Source organism: Doryrhamphus excisus, linkage group LG9 (genome assembly GCF_037039965.1).
Source record: "Doryrhamphus excisus strain RoL-2023G ecotype Guam linkage group LG9, RoL_Dexc_Guam_v1.1, whole genome shotgun sequence".
NCBI lineage: Eukaryota > Metazoa > Chordata > Actinopteri > Syngnathiformes > Syngnathidae > Doryrhamphus > Doryrhamphus excisus.
Window position 1 is genome coordinate 9,950,764 of NC_136365.1, and position 19,674 is coordinate 9,970,437.

The window sequence follows — 19,674 nt, forward strand, 5'->3', positions numbered from 1 at the left end:
ACACTCTAGAATTCATAAAATCCTGCGGCGTACTACAGTGTGAGAATCCAGCCATTGAAAGCGAGCCAAACACATGGTTGTTAGCAGCAAAGGTGCCAGTCTATATTAGCACTCCGAGTGCTCACATGTCGCTGTTTGAGGCAAATTGAACTAAATCAAATTTGTGTTGGACGACTCTGGCTTAGAGCTCTGTCTCTTTCCTCGTGACAGCAATGAGCACACTGATGGATTGCCATCCTTTTCAGCAGACGGGTGTGTGGATGTGTTTAAACATTGTGTGTGTGTGTATGTGTGTGTCTGTCTGAGAGGCAACACCTTTCACATGAATATTGGCGTCAAAATGATGATGATTTATATGAAAAGCATAATTTATTCAGGATTTTTTTGTATTGTTGTTACTAAAAGATACATAAAAATGCAGCCATCCTCCCACACACACAGACAGGACTCGTACCTGCCTGGCACGTATCTGCCAGGTTTGCTAAATTGTCCTTGAACATGTTAAAAGAATATGCTCAATATGAAAGTGACAGTAATAACTAAGCAGTGTAGTGGTCTTATCATTGACATGGTAAGTTTGCTAATGCTTTGCTTTTATTATTTATTCCAGTTTCATTTCATTATTGTATGTAGTGTTTTATAAAAAAATATTCTCCAATAAAAGTAACTATAATAACTTTGCAGTATCTTCTTATTTAGATGGAAAGGTTACTAGTACTTTGCCTTCTATTTTGTATTATTGTTAAATCCTTGTAGTCATTCATTTTCTACCGCTTATCCTCACGAGGGTCGCAGGGGGTGCTGGAGCCTATCCCAGCTGTCTTCGGGCAAGATGTGGGGTACACCCTGGACTGGTCGCCAGCCAATCACAGGGCACATATAGACAAACAACCATTCACACTCACATTCATACCTATGGACAATTTGGAGTCGCCAATTAACCTAGCATGTTTTTGGAATGTGGGAGGAGTACCAGGGGAAAACCCACGCATGCTCGGGGAGAACATGCAAACTCCACACAGAGATGGCCGAGAGTGAAATTGAACTCGGGTCTCCTAGCTGTGAGGCCTGTGTGCTAACCACTCGATCACCGTGCGACCCAATCCTTGTATTGTGTTACTAAATTTGATGTTCTTCTTGTGTGTGAGTTGCTTCTGCATTAATTTAGCTCTAATCAAACTCACACTAAAACTCGACTTACACAGAACTTGTATGTATTATTGAATGGGATCCAACTAAACCTGGTACCTGTTTTGTAAGGACGAGGGGCTCTCCGGAGCGAAAGATGGATTACTGTATTGACCCAATTATCAAAGAAAAACTACTATATATATATATATATAACTTACTTATATATATAACTTACTTACTTATTTATAACTTACTTATAACATACAGTCCCGAGAGTTACAAACGCAAACTAAAAGAAAAACACAGATTTCCTTCCCGTCACTCATGTACACTAGTTAGCAGGTCAGTAAACAACATGATACAAATTGTAAAATAAGGGTTGAAGGGGACCTATTATGCTCATTTTGAGCCATTTGTATTGCGTTGTGGACTCCTATTGAGCAGCTAAACACGAAAGCTTTGTAGATCTTCATCTCTTCTTTTCCACTTTTCCGACTTATAAATGTAGTTAGAATGTTGTATTCTTGTGTTAAATGATGCCAAAGTTTCAGATAATGAGATTTGCACATTTGGAAGTGAGCCCCAAAAGACCTTTGGAATGACTCAAAACGCGCAAAATGGCAAAGTGATGTCACAGAGGCTAGGCAGCATAACCTGCACTGAAAGCTAGATCTTCCAGTATCTTCACCTATTCCAGCTGTATTTCCTTGGATTTCCAAAATGGTCTGGTTTAATTTATTCCTCCCAAGTATGCCCACTACTGTGATTGGTCACACTCAGCTTGTACAGCTAATAGCTTGTACCCGAGCATGCCCATATAAGGAAGTCATCGGCTGGGTGGAGCCCAAGGGTCGCTGTGATGTTACAGTGAGCCAGTGTTAGAAAAACAACTCTCTGAAACCGAAAGCGTTTTAGGCCATCTCAAACTTCTTTCAGGGCTCACTTCCAAATGCCCAATCCTCATTATCTGAAACGTTGGCATCGTTTAACACAAGAATACAACATTCTAACAACATTTATAAGTCAGAAAAGTGGAAAAAGCGGAATAGTAGGGCAATAAGCATCAACTACTGAATCATTTTTTTAAATTCTAAGCTTTCAATATACTATTGAAAAACAAACTTATTTGTTTTGTATTTTAAAGAGGGGTTTTGAAAAAGCAAGAAAGGGGTCTTTTATTTAGTGTATTCCTATTGCGTTTGCCATTTCTTTCCTCTTTCGTATTCTCATATTTCCTTGTCCTATTTACAGTTTAACTGAAGCAAGAACAAAAAGTCATCTTTGTGTCTGTTTGCATAGTCCTCATTTGTGCTCAGGCCCATGTGAGTGTGTGAGGCAGAGAGCTTTGTGAAGGCTGGAAAGGAGCCCAACAGACCCACTCCCACTGCCTCTTAACCAACACACAGAGTTGGAGCAAGGCCAAGGCTGCAACATCAGCCAAAACTACTAATTGCAATTATCTAAGGAAGCGCATCGCCTTTGTTGTTTTTTTTTTCCTTTTCTTTTCACAGATAGGAGCTCCAACCAATAAAGGTGAGACAGGGAGAAGAGAGGGAGCAGTCAAGGGAGCTGTCTCCCTCCAAATCCCCATTCTTCATTTCAGCGTTGAACTATTGATTTTGTCGTTTAGCTCTGCCCTGAATAATCCCGTCAATTCTAATTTGATGAAGGCTTCCACTGCACATTTGGAAAGATGGGCATTCTTTTGCCATGCTATCTAAATCACCCAAATGGAGCCGAGTAACTGGAAATTGATTGAAAATGTAGCATCAAAGCACACTCAAGGCGGACGATAAATCAAACGTCTGAGCTGTCTTACGTTATTGCGGTTACTGTATGTACAAAGTCACCATGTGATGTAATGTATGCAATGTTGTCCAAGTATCTGTGGATGAGCTCTTCGACCAACAGTGGCGGCATAAATGAGGTATTATCCTTCACTCAAAACACATGTTCCCATAAAAATAAACAACCACTCTTTAACACAAGAATTTGTTAACACACTCCTTCCTTGACTGAAGTCTGAAGTCGACAATGTATATTCATAGAACAAAATACCCGGTTCACTGTCAGTGGAGTAGGCATTTTTTTCTCCTATTCCAAAAGGGCCACAGTTCAAACAGTAGAGAGGTGTATCAGCAAACAAACATTCCAAATAAAAACACTGCATTGTAAGAGATTATTGCGCAGGCCACGTCTATATTTATTCCCACTGCACCCAAAGAAACATTGCCAACATTCCTTATTGGCTGTGTGCCCTTCATTCAAAGCTCTGTTTGAGAACAGGTTAACCAAATGCACATTGCTTATTTTTAAAATATCTTCAGTGGTACAGCCATGAAGGAAAGCGTTATAACTTAATTATACCTCCCCACACACCAACATGATCAGCTAGGGGAGGTGTAATCATTTATGTTAAGGATGTTAAACGGTTTTACGATTTGCTTTCAAAAAATGTATATGATTGATTTCCCAGCATGTAGCAGCAATCAATGTAGTGAAGATTCTGTTCCACAAAAAATGCAGGTACACATTAGAAACCTTCAGACCTGGCGGTATTCTTTTAGATTGACAAGAAATAAACGATTTCCCCATTAGGAAATTGTTTCTCAAATCTGACAGATGCTGCGTTTAAAAAGCATGATGCCAAAGTGCAAGCACACCTGCCTTTGTGGGGGAGCTGGGGATGATGTGCTAATTGGATTAAATCATGTTAAACACACCTCTGCTTAATTTACAACCCGATGACAAACACGTTTTCGCCTTGAGCCTGATTTTGCACCACGTTTATGCATCATTAATGCCATTTAAAAAAAAAGGCATTTTAGTCTTGCTTTTTTTTTACATTTCAGCATGACTGCACTTTTGTCTATTCTTAGTATACAGTATTCATGTGCAGGCACGCCCTGACCATGACACTACCACCACCACGTTTAACTGGAGGCATGCACCAATTAACTTATACTCACTTGCGTTGACAGTTACTTAGATAATAATGGATGTGTGTTCCGTCATTTTCATTACTGCAAAACGAACTGTACTCTGACAACTCTAAAGTATATCAAAGTTTAATTTCTATAGTATTATCCCTTGAGAGGATACACTGTAATAAGAATGGTAGCTGAAATTAAACTGTATTTACAGTTTGAATACAGTTTGATTCCTGGTAATAAAACTTATTATTGAATGACAATCTATGATTAAACGGGTGTCATCACGTTATCGAAACTGAATTAAGTAATACCACTTTTAGTTCAGGTTGACATCTCAAATATAGTCAAACCTCTAATTCGGTGTTTTTGCTACAATCTTGCCTTGGTTTTCATACAAAATTGCTAGTTTTTTTGCAGTCCACCAAATGAAGTACCCAAACAGTTCATAAAACCACCCTAGACATTGCTGACTCACTGTTGCGCTTTTTTTCAGTGTGACTGCTAAATAACCCACCACGTGGAAACAGTGCCAGGAATTTGATAAAGAAGGTGAGAAAAATGAAAAATGACTTTGATCTCACCAGGATGTATGGGAAGTGTACATCAACAATCTCAATTTGTAATTTAAAACTAATTTGAATTGTTTTCTGCATGTAACACATTGAGGTGTCAGTCATCGTGTCAAACAGGCACAATAATCCCTATGAAAAACGAGCTAAAACTCAATTTTGAACTTCTGACATCACTTCCTGTCCACTATCCAATCTCCTCACTTCAGGAATTTATAGGTATAAAACTGAAATCAACATTGCTACACTGCTTTTGCTCGACTTTGCTGTTTTATTTTTTATTTTTTATCTTCAGGGTTTAAATCACATTCAAGTAAACATAACCTCTCTATTGATTTTTGTATAGACATTGGGACCAACAAAGAACGCTCACATTCACACACGCGTGTCGGCACACACAGTCAGCACACAGAGTAAATAAATCAGTGTGTCAACATGCTGTACACTGCACATAGCGGACCAGGAAGCAGGGGAATACAATATGCAGACTGGGAAACAATTTCACTTGCTTTGCCATGGGTTGTCAGCTCCCCAGTAGTCCCAACCCCACCCCCACGTTTGTAGATACATTGTATGACCTACAGGTGACAAGGTAAAGTGTGCTTGGTTACGGCACATGTCAAGGCAGTTGAGTCGACAGGGGAAATGGAACAGTTAGGGTTGACAACCTGCTGTTATTTACTACGAACAGTGCGTTTGGAAATCAATCCCTATTAAGAGAGTGCATACATGGACTCAAAAGAATGGCCTTCAGCAATGGTTCCCAAAACCTTACGGATGCGTACCCCCTCAGACATTTGACCTAAAGCCATATACACTTAATGCCGGCACACTTAAAAAACAGAAACCTTTTTAATCCGCATTACCTTGAAATATTCAACATGATTAATTGGTTAATTTATTTTACAATTGGTTATTATATTTCAGCATCATGTCGTGATCCTTTTTTTTTTAGAATGTTTTAAACTTGAGCTTCACTTTTGTCTGGAGCCTATCCCAGCTGACTTTGGTCACCAGCCAATCACAGGGCACATACCGTATAGACAAACAATCATTCACATTCACGAATGATTGACATTAATGTTTTCCAATGCTGTAAAAATGTGTTGAGTAAATATTACATTTCATCATTTCTGTCAACGAAGATTTGCGTCATAGCCTGCGTTTTATTGCACTACGTTTGTTACCCAGATAAGGAGCACGTTTTGCACATTCCATTTTGTTGTTTTTTTTTATTTTCAAAATAAAATTACATAAAAAATGGGATTTCTTTAATTTCATCAAAGCAATGAAAAATTATTTATTATTAATGTAATGAAGTTAAACCTGCATCGTACAACATAGTATTCACGTGGTTCGTCATTCCCTACAGGATGCGCTGCAGGGAAAATAAACATTTAATCATGACGTCATTATGTATTTGTAGGCAACTTAAAATAGTTAGCTAACTGATAGGTTAACTGATAATAGTTAACTGATAATGCTAATATAGCTAATATGGATACATACAGCATGTGTTGCATCATTATAAGGCTTATATAAGGATTTTAACTTTTTGCGGCTCCAGACATATTTGTTTTTTTAGTTCAATATGGCTCTTTCAACATTTTGGGTTGCCGACCCCTGGTCTAGGGCATATCCCAATATTCTATTTATCGAAACAACAAGCTTTTGGAAATAATCATTGGTTGTAGCCATAGTTCATAGTGCAATGTATAAACAACTCTTAACTCTAATGACCCATCACAGCGAGGTGACTTATATTTTACTACTATATAGTAAAATACTACTATAATACTATAATAATACTATACTATAATACTATACAACTATTTTAACATACATTTGTAAACATTAGCTAACCATCGTCAAAAGTACAAGTACTCCGCTGCCCCAAATTTGGTTCTTGTTTGTTTAAAAACAAACAAACAAAAAAACATACTTTACCCCAAAATGATAGGGTTTCAATTTAGAGGTTATATTGCAAGTGTAAGTAGCAAACATATGATCACAGTATGGACCACAAGATAAAATATTTAAAAAAGACTGTCAACAATGGGTACAAGAGCACTTCAGATCAGCACGTTACCAAAATGTTATGCTAAACACACTAGGAAAACATGACCTAAAGCGACGAAGCGGTCTTTTGATTACTGACTGTTGATGTTTTTTTTAAATATATTTATTTTTTAATACCAGCTCTCATACGATGTCTGCAAGACTCTTCTCTCTACAGTACACAACTCATCAATTCACTTTAAATGACAAGCTCACTGACAAGAGTAGCAGACAGAGATGCTATCCTATACACAGTTGCTATGTCAAGCTCATTCCTACAGACAGTTACTGACAATTGTGCACGGCGCTGATGTTATTGAGACGAAATCTCAGGGATTCTAAACCAAACCCATGTCTAATACTCCTTTACTACATCCTCAGGCAGACCAGCCATCCATCCATTTTCTATACCGCTTATCCTCACTAGGGTCGCCGGTATGCTGGGGCCTATCCCAGCTGTCTGCGAGCGAGATGCGGGGTACACTCTTGACTGGTCACTCTAAATGAAGTAAAATGCAAATATAGTTTAAAGGGGACCTATTATGAGTTGTAGACTCCTATAGAACATCTACACATAATAACCCACATGTAACTCCCTCGGATGTGCAACGATCAGACAGCTACTAGTTCATGTCTTTTACTGATGGATTTATTACAAAACCAATGTGAGAACTAAAAGGGTACAAAAGATACAAAATACAATAAATTACAGGTCATATATTACAAATATACAATAACCAAGACTACTAACTAATAAGACTAATAACTAAACTAAGACACTAAGAGACTTAAAAGAAAACAATACAAAACACATATACTGTACCTTAATGGCTGCACACATGCCTTAGGAGGGAATTCTAGAGAAGATCTTCAATCCTTTAGCACCTATTCGCCTTTGAACTCTAATGGCAACAACTGATCTTAATTTCTATTGGTGTAACAATTAAACATGCACATGTGGAAACAAAGATTCTACAGAAAATTAGTTCCGCCTTATTCACTTGTATACACCTCCATAGGAACCAAAAATGAAAATAGGGAGGAACTTAAAACTGACAGCATACACTGAGAGGCAGTTACACCACACAGAAAGCTTTCTCGATCTTCCAAAATCTGCACCTATTCCAGGTGTATTTCTTGGCCGTCCTCCATGCTGTGGTTGGCATAGCTGTCGAATCCAACTTTATAGGAATTTATAATAACCAGTGATTTATCTTTTTAAAATGTCCGCTTTTAGTCAGTGTACAGTGTACATTTTTCTACAGCATCCGCAACATGTAATATGGTCATTACATGTTTTTCATGGGATACTAAACCTCATTATCTGAGATTTTGCCAACATTTAACACACAAATACAACATTCTAACTACATGTATTGGTCAGAAAAGTGGAAAAGAAGAGATGCAGATCTACAAAGCTGCCTGTGCTGTTATCGTTCTCTATAGGAGTCCACAACTCAATACAAAGGGCTGGAAATGAGCATAATAGGTTCCCTTTAAAAGCCTGACAGAGAGTGATTTACAGCACTCTTTTTCAGTCAACGAAATAAATAAATGCTCACTGATACATATGATAATTTTGCTGCTGTCTTTTTTGGAGAGGTGAAACAGCCTTGCCACCATGAATACATTAGAATTGTACTTGAGCAAGCAGACAGTGGCAAATGATGACACAAAGAACAGTGGAGGCACCTGATGTAACACAGACCACGAAGCTAGCAATCGATTGGGTGTATAGTGCATGTACTGGTTTGTTGACACCATCTGGAGTCATGACTCTCCAGACGACCTCCTCTCTCAGTAAAGAAGTCTGTAGTTGGAGAGTGTGGGCATTGAGAAAATAATAACCACAATATAAAATGCAGTAGTAATATAATATACAGTCAACCTTTGCCACATTGCGGTGACGTCACTTCCTGTCCACATGTCCGGAACACATTTATGGCAACATTTATAGCATCTGACTCATCTTAAATTGCTTATTTACTCTTAGCGATTCTAAGAGATTGGGTAATATAAGTGTAAAGTTTACTATAGGGGTGCTATTTCATGTGTGGAGGCTCTAATAATGTATTTACAACTGTATTTAGAAGGTCAAAATGGGTTTTCTGTGCTGTAATTACAAAAATATTCCACTAGACGAAGGAAACCAACTATGTAGAAATTCACTTATCATACTGTACAGTACAGTACAGTAAATGAGCGGTTGCTGTATACAAAATAGCAATAAGTCCAGTTTCGCTTCGATTTCCACTTCCACGCTGAATGTGTCACGTTTTTATCCGCTTTTGGGTGGACTGGGATATCGGTACACAGCTGTATCAGGTCCATGTACAGTATTTGTGATTTGTTTATACTGTGTTCAATTACCTCTCTGTATTCCCTTTGAAGCGCAATATAATTTTATATTGTGGATATTACTCTCTGGGTGTCCACATTTTCCCTTCCGCACGCAACCACGGTACAACACAACTGGAGCACATGTGTGTTCACCTTTTTGAAAAAGTCTACTAAATCAAATATAGATAAAGTAAATACAAAAAAAACATATTCAGTGTATGTACTGGAAAGAAATGTGTGTTTACTGCATACTGAATAAAAATATATATACAGGAAATATATATGTGTGTATATATACATGTAGTATATACATACACACAAATGTATACGTATAAACACATACATAGTATATACAGTATAGTATGTGGGGGTGGGGGCATAGGAGCCCTCAGAATTTCTCCCCCCTCTCCTTGGAGAGGTTATTGATTTCTCTGTGTCTGTGCTTCCACTCCTTCTCTCATTCCACTCTGAGTGCTAGCCAAGCAATCGGGCTTGGCACCAAAACATAATTATGAGAATGGACCTCTGGATTGTTTCGTTTAATGTTTCTGTACATTCCCCAAGCCCATCTGCAACATAAGCCATTTAAAGCTCTTGCAGTGGAGTGAAGTAAGTGGAGGGCTTTGAAATGTTCAACTGGCCATACTGTAAAGAAATTGTCACCAACTCTATCATTCTTGACCTAAGAGGAGCAGGGATTCACCCACTTGAATGCAGACTCAAGCTGTACCACCCGCATTGGCTTCAGCATCAAAGTTGATGCTTCTTGTCAAATAGGGCATCAATTTGCACTGTGTGGCATTCATGACAAAGGGCTGCCACTCAGATGGTAATTTAGTAATCCTCCACTTCTGGTTCAAAGGACAGTCAAACCAAAATGGCATTGGCAATTTTCAAGAGAGTAAAAAAAAGAAGAAGAAGAAGCAGGATGCACAGCTGGAGTTGAGGTGTGTTAGTCCCATCATTTATAGTATAGATTCTCATGTGTCATATTTGGTTCACTTTAAGCAAACTCTGGTGCATTTGCTCTGTTAGTATGCTTTGTTTGGTCAAGTGTGAACACGATCATCCGAACACACTTGTACACCAAACACGTTATGGGTCTTGGTTCAATGAGCTCAAGTGTGAACTCTACATGAACCAGATTGAGACATCTCGATTATTAAACCTCACCAAGGCCAAGGTGAAAGGAAGAATGGAAAATATTGATGGAGAAAGTCATACACAAGTGTGAATCAACCATGGTGCGTTCAAAGGCTGCAGGAACAAAGTGCCGTCAACTCCAGAAACATTATATTAGTGAAGCATCAGCATGTGGTGTGTGCATTACGTGACTCGCAGTGGTAAGCGCTAATGTAGCCACGCTGTTCGTCATACACTTTGGGCAGGGGTCGGCATGCCTTACTATCAACAGAGCCATTTTACTACCCCACCCACTAAAAAAAAGATGCAAAACATCCTCTTAAAGTCATCTCAGTATCTTGTAAACTTTTCAAATTATGAATATTTCTTAATTTTAGCACTTCCAACAACAAAATACAACAAATAGAAGAGCTGTTTGCAGGTGTAACGGATGTATCTAGTAGGGTTGTGATAGTATGTTGGTTAAACCTCACTACCCGATGCCTTCAAAATTGTGCAGCATAGTGAATTGACTGTGAACGATGCTAGAGTTAACTACCAATGAGTGGAATATTTTTAACTCTTCAAAAAAGGGTGTTTTGCCCACTTAGGTGTTGAAAAAATATTTCAGCAAAGAGGCTGAAGAGCCAGGTGTTGCCAACGTCTGCCTAAGGGGTACGCGTGCCACACTTTGGGAACCTAAATCTTACACCACGACAACCAAGCTGAACTAAAAGTACAGTACTAATAAATTGCAATACAATCGTGTCCGTAAACTGATTGAAAGAGACCAACATCGTAGGTGATCTTGAGAAATGATGTACGGTAATCCCAACAAACACATAAACAGCGAGACCTTGACATTTCTTCATGTCACTTCCTTCTGCCGTCTTCACATCAGCCTGACGCATAAGAAAAGCATGATTAGTCCTGCTGGATAATAGATGCATGTGGTGGGAAAGGTCAGCAGTTGTCAGACCTTAATGCTTAACCTTTAAAGTGTGGGGGGGAGGAGGAAAAGGGACGATGAAATTAAATCAAATGAGTGCCGAGGGTGACTTTTAGTGATGCTGGAGATTTATGCAAATCAATAGTTGATTGTTTCATATAAAATATGTGAAACGTGGTGGATGAAAAAAAAGAATTATTATGCATATGTGACCATTTTTATTCATACTTTCTAAGCATATCTTGCAACGTGTATTTGTGTAACGAGGGGAGGGTGTGGCTAAAAATGATCAACTCCCTCTATCAATATATAATATTACTAGGACATGATCACAGAACCATCATACATTTTTTTCCAATACAGTAGAACCTCGGTTAGTGCCCTCCCGGTTAGCGTGTTTTTCGGTTAAGGTTAAAAATTTACACCACTGGTCATCGGCTATGGCCAATATTTTTGTATTGCTTCTGGTTTGGTTTTCACTCATTTTCATAATTGCTTGTTTTTTACCCATAAACAGCTCTTTATTTGTATTTATGTTATTTTCACCTATAAAATGCAGTCCACAAAGGTACAAGTACAACCTATCCTACCTATCTACCCTACTTGTTGATGGAATAAACAATGCAATTGTATATTTAATTTAAAAGGCATTATGAATGTTCATTCATTCATTAATTTTCTACCGCTCTTCCTCACGAGGGTCGCGGGGGGTGCTGGAGCCTATCCCAGTTGTCTTCGGGCGAGAGGCCGGGTACACTCTGGACTGGTGGCCAGCCAATCACAGGGCACATATAGACAAACAACCATTCACACTCACATTCATACCTATGGACAATTTGGAGTCACCAATTAACCTAGCATGTTTTTGGGAGGAAACCGGAGAAAACCCACGCATGCACGGGGAGAACATGCAAACTCCACACAGAGATGGCCGAGGGTGGAATTGAACCCTGGTCTCCTAGCTGTGAGGTCTGCGTGCTAACCACTCGACCGCCATGCCGCCCCATTCCAAATGTTCCTTATCAAAAAATCTGATTATAAATACACCCTTGGTGACTAATAACTAAGTGCTTGTGAACTTAGTGTATAGATATTTGTGTCTACGGAAGTGGAACTACCACAGTAGGTGATGTCAAAGTGACATTTATGCCTTTTAGATTAATGCATGTGTGATTCACAGGTGAGAACATGTGGGTATGACATGACCTGAAAGGACATTATAGCAGGGTCACTCAGTGGAATAAATAGAGCAACTAAAATGGTCTCCATCATGTCAATTAGTCCTCAATTTACACTTGAACATTAGTGCTTGTAGGGTGTAATCATATACTCTTTATCGTTAGCATAGTGTACTCTTATTCTGCCTGTCGTATACATATTTGCTGATAGATGTATTTTTTGCATGGCTTCTTCCCTGAAACACTTAATTTGTCTCGAACCCCAAAATCAGCAAAGCAAAAAAGTTACTTTTCAAAATAAGCAATTTACATAACCTTTACATTTTTCAAGAAAACTGTGACAGCAGTGTTCAAGACACAATCAATCACCAATCCATTCAATGCAAGGAAAAGAATTATTAACAATCAATTAATAAACTATATGTCTATCCAGCCATTGAACATTGGAATATTACCATACTGTTGGTGGTTAAGCAAAGCCAAAGTGGCAGTCAGCACTTACATGCAAATGTTTTAAACGCAGGCTTTACAGGGTGCTCTCCAAGGTGGCAATATTGCATTGTAAAATGTGACATTATTCCCTCTTCTATAATGAAACCATCGCAGTTGAAGACAGTAACACCCGTTGCTCCATAGACAGTAATGTCAGAACATTTCGACTGTAAATAACACTTTCAAACTTCCCTTTCCACCTTGAAATTGGCTGTTTTGTATAGAGAACTCATTAAAAACATGGCAGATACAGTGGCCTTGCTTCTGCTGCTTCTGTTGCCTTATGACCAGCCGGGACCCAGCCTGAAGCATTTAAGGCAATTTCCATAACATACAGTATATAAAACAGAAGCGAGGTTGTGGTTGTAGGAGTCGCGATTGAGGCAGTTTCACAGCTGCAATCCCAGGAGTGTTGTTAGCGCACGGGGTAATTGGATATTTGTAACCAGGCATGTCTGTTGGCTGCACACAGCAACCTATACGGACACCAAGCACAAGCAGCGTTTATAATGGTGCTACTGATCAGATTTTAATGTTATAAAAGACACTAAGGCCAGCAGTTTGCTGTAAGTAAAAATCAGCTATTTTTGTAACGTTTCCCTGTCTGAGGAGCGGAGACGTGTCCAGCGCATTTCTTATTGTCAATTTAGAAGAGAATAGGTGTTTTGCCTCTCTATTATCACATAGACAACTTGTCCTGACCCGGCCTAAACACAACAGGTCAAGAAACTGGTGCTCAAAAGAACATACTTAGGAATGTGACCATATTTGCCCTTTTGTACCATGCTATACTTTCGATCTCCCTCTTCTGAATCACACTGTGATTCTAACAAAGCTTCACTTATTTGCCTGTCCTGCTCCTAAACTGCTGTATTACTGCAGTTTCTCTGACTTTGTGGATTATTTCCTGTCTTGTTTATTTACGCATACACACTCATCCTGGAAGACTTCCGGTGGAAGTGGCAAAATGTTCTCCACATTGACTTATATATAATATATATGGAAATATGTTTTACAGTAAGATAACACTATAAAGCTAAATAACAAACATAACAGAAAGTCACATTAAAATACAACAAACAGAACTAAAAACAAAAGATCATTTTAACTGTGAAATATTGAAATGGTAAATAATATTTTGATTATTTGCCAGCAGCCATCTACATGCCTATCTCCTTGTTTTTAGTCACTGTGTGTGTGCTGAGTTCTTTTTTTTTTTACTCAGAATTTATAAGCTGCAGCACAAGAGCATCTGTGAACCACTTTACTTTTAGAGTGCGGTAATAGCAAATCTAAAAATTACAGCATAATGAAAGGTTAATGACCATGAGAAAAGAGCATAGCATGCATTTTTATAGTGTGGGTCATGTAATTAACGCAATTAAATGAATTACTGTTCGACTTGTTTTGAATTTTTAAATATTCAATGTTATTTATATATATTACATTACTGATTACATTTAATTACCTATGATATTGAATTGCTGTTTAGAAATAAATAATGTTATAAATCCACTATGTTACAACTGCACTATAGAGATTTAAACGACGGAAAAGTGCCTCCAGGCTGAGCTGCACTGTATTTGTATTATGAATACATGTACTGTTACATGTACTCTACCTAGCATGCCATGTACAGTGCATTCATGCTCTAGGGTTGATGACGGCAAAGAACGAGGTGAATGTAAAAGAGAAAGAGTGACTGCACACAATTGTAATGTTTCCACATGGCATACCCGTAGTGACGAAATAACAGTGAAACATGCTCTGTTTTCTATAATTGGAAAAAGAGTGAGTCTAGGGATATTTTTTGCTATTCAGTTATTTTTTCCAAGCCATTTTGTTGTGTTGACTGAATACAAGTCCGGAGGGTATGCATTTTCAATTTTGCTTTTCTAATTGTCATCGCAGGGCTGCACAGCGGCCGAGTGGTTAGCGCGCAGTCCTCACAGCTAGGAGACCCGAGTGAAATTCCATCGGCCATCTGTGTGAAGAGTTTGCATGTTCTCCCCGTGCATGCGTGGGTTTTCTCCGGGGACTCCGGTTTCCTCCTACATTCCAAAAACATGCTAGGTTAATTGGTGACTCCAAATTGTCCATAGGTATGAATGTGAGTGTGAATGGTTGTTTGTCTATATGTGCCCTGTGATTGGCTGGCGACCAGTCCAGGGTGTACCCCGCCTCTCGGCTGAAGACAGCTGGGATAGGCTCCAGCACCCCCACGACCCTTGTGAGGATAAGCGGTAGAAAATGAATGAATGAATAAATTGTAATTGCTGTACCTTAAATTACACCAAAATAGCAAAGCTACACAAAATCCAAGACATTTCTGCTTAACAAAAAATAAATCCAGTTAAAAATGGTATGGTATTGTATCTTTAAAGCCTTTTAATTCACGCTCTAATCAGAATGAACTGCAAAAACTTCCTGAGGCTTGAATTGACCTCTTACTCTGAATTAAACTCCCGAAATCAAATAATGTTTGCACATTTTTGATCTGTAATTTGTATTTGATACGTATAGTTGTGATGTGTTCTGGCTCTTACACCCAGCGGTTTGAAGTGAACAAGACAATCATTGTTTTTCTCTTCTGTTTTTGTGAGCAGAAGGGGCAGGGAGGGGTTACAAACACTCTACAGCCTTGAACACACCAAGAGATAGGGAAATTTGACATTAAATGCTGGAAAGGTGAAGAAAAGAGCAGCAGGAAACAAAATATGTGTTTTTATATACTAGTTTTGTATTTTAAAAAAATGAATTTGAAGCAAGTTGCATACCGTCTCTTTAAATCTAAATTGCATGTAAGACAATTCACATAAACATTCCTTACCCCATATTAGACATTCAAAGCTGCAATTGAGCTTTGCAGCCGTGCAGAGAGTCAATGTGTCCAGTCAGGATGGATAAATCCCATGCCACTCTGTATGTTCTTACACTTACAGTGGAGCTATGCCGTTTGTGGACGAGGTAGTACAAACATCTCCTTCTATGTGACACCACAGGGAGTGCTGCTGCTGCTGCCCCTCCACCAGGAGCAAAGGCTCTGTGTAGTTTAGTCAGGGTCTCACTGGAGATGTCCATTTCAGTGTAACCGCCAGGGAAATGGCCAACAGAAGTTGGCTGTCAAATAGCAGAGCTGTTGGCCCAGAACAGCACAGGGTCAGGAGTGGAAACATCCCGCACAATGGCTAAAAATGGGTATCTAAACGAGTGCCATACACTGATACAATACTGATACAATTTTGGGGGAAATATATTCATTCATTCATTCATTTTCTTCCGCTCGAACCTAGCTGTGAGGTCTGCAGGCTAACCACTCATACACCGTGCCACCCCGGAAATATATTTTCAAAGAAAATTTATCATTTTCGTCATATTTTCAATATCTGCATCTATATATTTCACTTACTCTATTAATCAGATTACTTAACTGCTCTGCAGTTGAATAATGCCTTCATCGGCAACTTTGTCAACCTCTGTTGTGGCTGCATCTTTCCATGTCCACAATATCCACAATGGCTTATTGAGGAAAAATCTCTGGTAAATAAATGTATTTTACTTAAAAGACTGTCTGAACCTTGTTAACATGTTTACATGCACCAATGTACTGGTGGGAATTTGTTTGTAACTCAAAGTTATTAGCATTAACGTATGTTAGGCGAACTGGTGACTGTGTATTCAAAGATTAGGGGACTTATACTGATAAAATATTGGAGATTGTGGTCACGGCAATCTCATGGCGGCCATGGCTATCTTGTGCTGGAGTTCCCTTCTCTCTAAACTCTGTTGCGCATATTAAATACCATTTTATACTGGTATTTGATACTGGCTCTCACGGTGTATGACAAAGAAAATTTGTGCCAGCCCACTGAAGGCCCAGGTACCAAATGTGCCGCCTGCAACTGGTATGAGTCACACATTAACATGCACATAAGCACCCACGCAATCACATGCACGCACAAAAAGTCATTTGTCATTTCCAGATTAATTATCTATAATGAAATGTGAAGCCCTATATAAAGGCAATTTCAAAGTAAGCTCCACATATAACGTACATCCTCTTTGTTGTGACATTTAACAATGATAATTGATGAACCTCAATGCTGGGTGTACTTAAGCATGTGATCTAATAGTGACTCAAGAACTGGAAATAGCCACAGTCATTCGAAATGTTTGCGTAATAATGTTTTTTTTTATGCATAATTGTAATGATAGGAAATGTGAAATTTCTGCAGAGGTGAATGGGGTGCAGAGCATGTGCAATATTATTCTCATGCAGAGGGTGGATTCTTTTGCATTTAGACCAATGTCTCTGCTGGTGCTAACTTTGGACATATTAATTTAATAAGGGTTACATGAAAGTTGGACCCTACACTTGAAACAACTACAATCACAGAATTAAAACAACAACAGTTGTGTATTCCATTTCATTTCATTCTCTTCCGCTCATCCGGGTCCAGGTTGAGGGGACAGCAGTCTCAGTATGGAAGCCCAGACTTCCCGGTTCCCAGTCACCTCCTCCTATTCCACCGGGAGGACACCAAGGTGGTCCCAGGCAAGCTGTGAGACATAATCCCTTCAGCGTGTCCTAGGCCTGCCCCGGGGCCTTCTCCTGGCTGGGCATGCCCGGAGCACCTCACCAAGGAGGCGTCCGGGAGGGCTCTGGACTGGAAGCCCAAGCCACCTCAACTGGCTCCTCTCAATGTGAAGGAGAAGCGGCTCTACTCTTAGCCCCTCCTGGTTGACTGAGCTCTTCACCCTATCTCTGAATCCAAACTCATTTCTGCTTGTATCCGCAATCTTTTTCTTTCGGTCATGACCCAAAGCCCATGATGGTGAGGATGGGAACATAGATCGACTGGTAAATTGAGAGCTTTGCCTTGCGGCTCATCTCTCTTTTCACTACAACAGTCCAGTACAGCGACCACACTACTGCAGATGCTGTACCAATCCACCTATCAAACTCATGCTGCCACCTTCCCTCGCTTATCAACAAGACCCAGGGATACATGAACTGCTCCACCTGGGGAAGAACCTCATTCCCAATCCGGACGGGGCAATACACCCTTTTCGGACTGAGAAACATGACCTCTGATTTGAAGGTGCTGAGTCTCATTCCAGAAGGTTCACACTCACACTCATGCTGAAAGGTGACACCCCGAAGAGGTCATCAGAACCACATCATCCGCAAATAGCAGAGATGAGATCCTAAGACCCCGGACCGGACTCTATCGGCGCCTTGGCTGCACCTAGAAATTGTGTCCAAGAAAATTATCAACAGAATCGGTGTAGGCGGGGGCCAACGTTCACCAGAAACAGGCTCGACTTAATGCTGGCGATGCGAACCAAGCTCCTGCTCCAGTTGTACAAGGACCGAATGGCACGCAATATGCACCATCAATCCCAAACCCCAATTCCATGGGCAAACTCCAATGCACCCTCCATCACAATTGGGTGGGTGTAGAGCTGGTCCAGTGTTTTGCAACCAGGACAAAAAACGCATTGAACCTCTTGTAGGTCATACCCTTTCTCTCCAGCACCCTGGAATAGACGGTCCCAGGGAGCCTGAGGAGTGTGATCCCCCTATAGTTGGAATACACCTGACGGTCACCCTTCTTAAAAGGGAGACCACCACCCTGGTTTGCCAATCCAAAAGTACTGTTCCCGACTTCCACGCAATGTTGAAGAGACAAGTCAGCCAAGACAGTCCATCAACATCCAGAGCCTTGAGGAATTCAGGGCGAAACCCGTCCACCCTGAGGAGCATTTTTACCACAGAGATACCTCAGCCACGGTGATGGAACTGTGGCAATTGTTTTGTAGGTTGCTACTACCTTTATGTATTGCTACACTAAAAACAAAGAACATTTGTTTAATTTATTCTCTACCGCTTATCCTCACGAGGGTCGCTGGGGTGCTGGTGGGGTGCAGCTGTCTTTGGGCGAAAGGCGGGGTACACCCTGGACTGGTCGCCAGCCAATCACAGGGCACATATAGACAAGATAAGACATGCCTTTATTCTTCCCTCAGTGGGGAAATTTGCAAGTGGGGAAATTTGCAAACAACCATTCACACTCACATTCATACCTATGGACAATTTGGAGTCACCTAGTCACAATTAACCTAGCATGTTTTTAGAATGTGGGAGGAAACCGGAGTACCCGAAGAAAACCATGGGAAGAACATGCAAACTCCACACAGAGGTGGCCGAGGGTAGAATCAAACTCGAATGTCCTGGCTGTGTGGCCTGCGCGCTAACCACTCGGTCGCCATGCAGCCAACAAACAAAAAAGACTCCCTAGATAACAGTCAAGACTGCCTCAGTATAACTGAGAACAAAATCCTTTCATTGGGGTTAGAAGTGTTCCCACCTCAATGACTGACTCACGACTGAGTGTTACTTTCCTTTTATTACCCAGGGGGGCTTTGTTGCCATAAGGATGGAGAAAGCACAGTTTGATCCAGTGTGTTTAGTGATGCACTACTATGACAGGCAACACAAGCAAAGATAACATGTACAGTATATATTTTTCGTGGTATAATTGGATGGAAATTAAGTTTAGTGCCATCCTCCATTTTATTGCGGAAAACCAAAAACACAAACTTAAAGGATAGAACATGAGTTAACCTTGAGCGTGAAAATATATTATCCTCTTCTGTCACCGACGAAGCAAAATCCATCCACCATTAAGCAATGTTTGCCATAAAAAGTGCCTTCACAGCAATATAGGCAACAAAGACGGTGACAGTTCTCTTTTGTACAGGGGACATTTTCACCTTGACTTTTATTATGGTCACTATGCAATGATTATTTAATAACTTTTCATATAGTCTAGGGCAGTATTTCCGGCCACACATTTTCTTACTTTGTCGTTGCTGCGGATTTCTACAAGGGCTTTTTC

The 19,674-nt window shown here is 39.9% G+C and overlaps 1 protein-coding gene across 4 annotated transcripts in view; it reads right to left on the reverse strand.

The window, feature by feature from the left end:
• Positions 1-19,674, reverse strand: part of ctnna2 (catenin (cadherin-associated protein), alpha 2) — a 228,383-nt gene that overhangs the window by 44,225 nt on the left and 164,484 nt on the right. Inside the window, exon 1 of one of the 4 annotated variants that reach the window (XM_058046016.2) lies at positions 7,515-7,547. The exons of the other annotated variants lie outside the window; for them this stretch is intronic. Coding sequence (XP_057901999.1) covers positions 7,515-7,532 — 18 coding nt within the window. The 5' untranslated portion in view covers positions 7,533-7,547. Of the gene's footprint in view, positions 1-7,514; positions 7,548-19,674 lie in introns of those variants that run through there. 4 annotated transcript variants of the gene reach the window in all.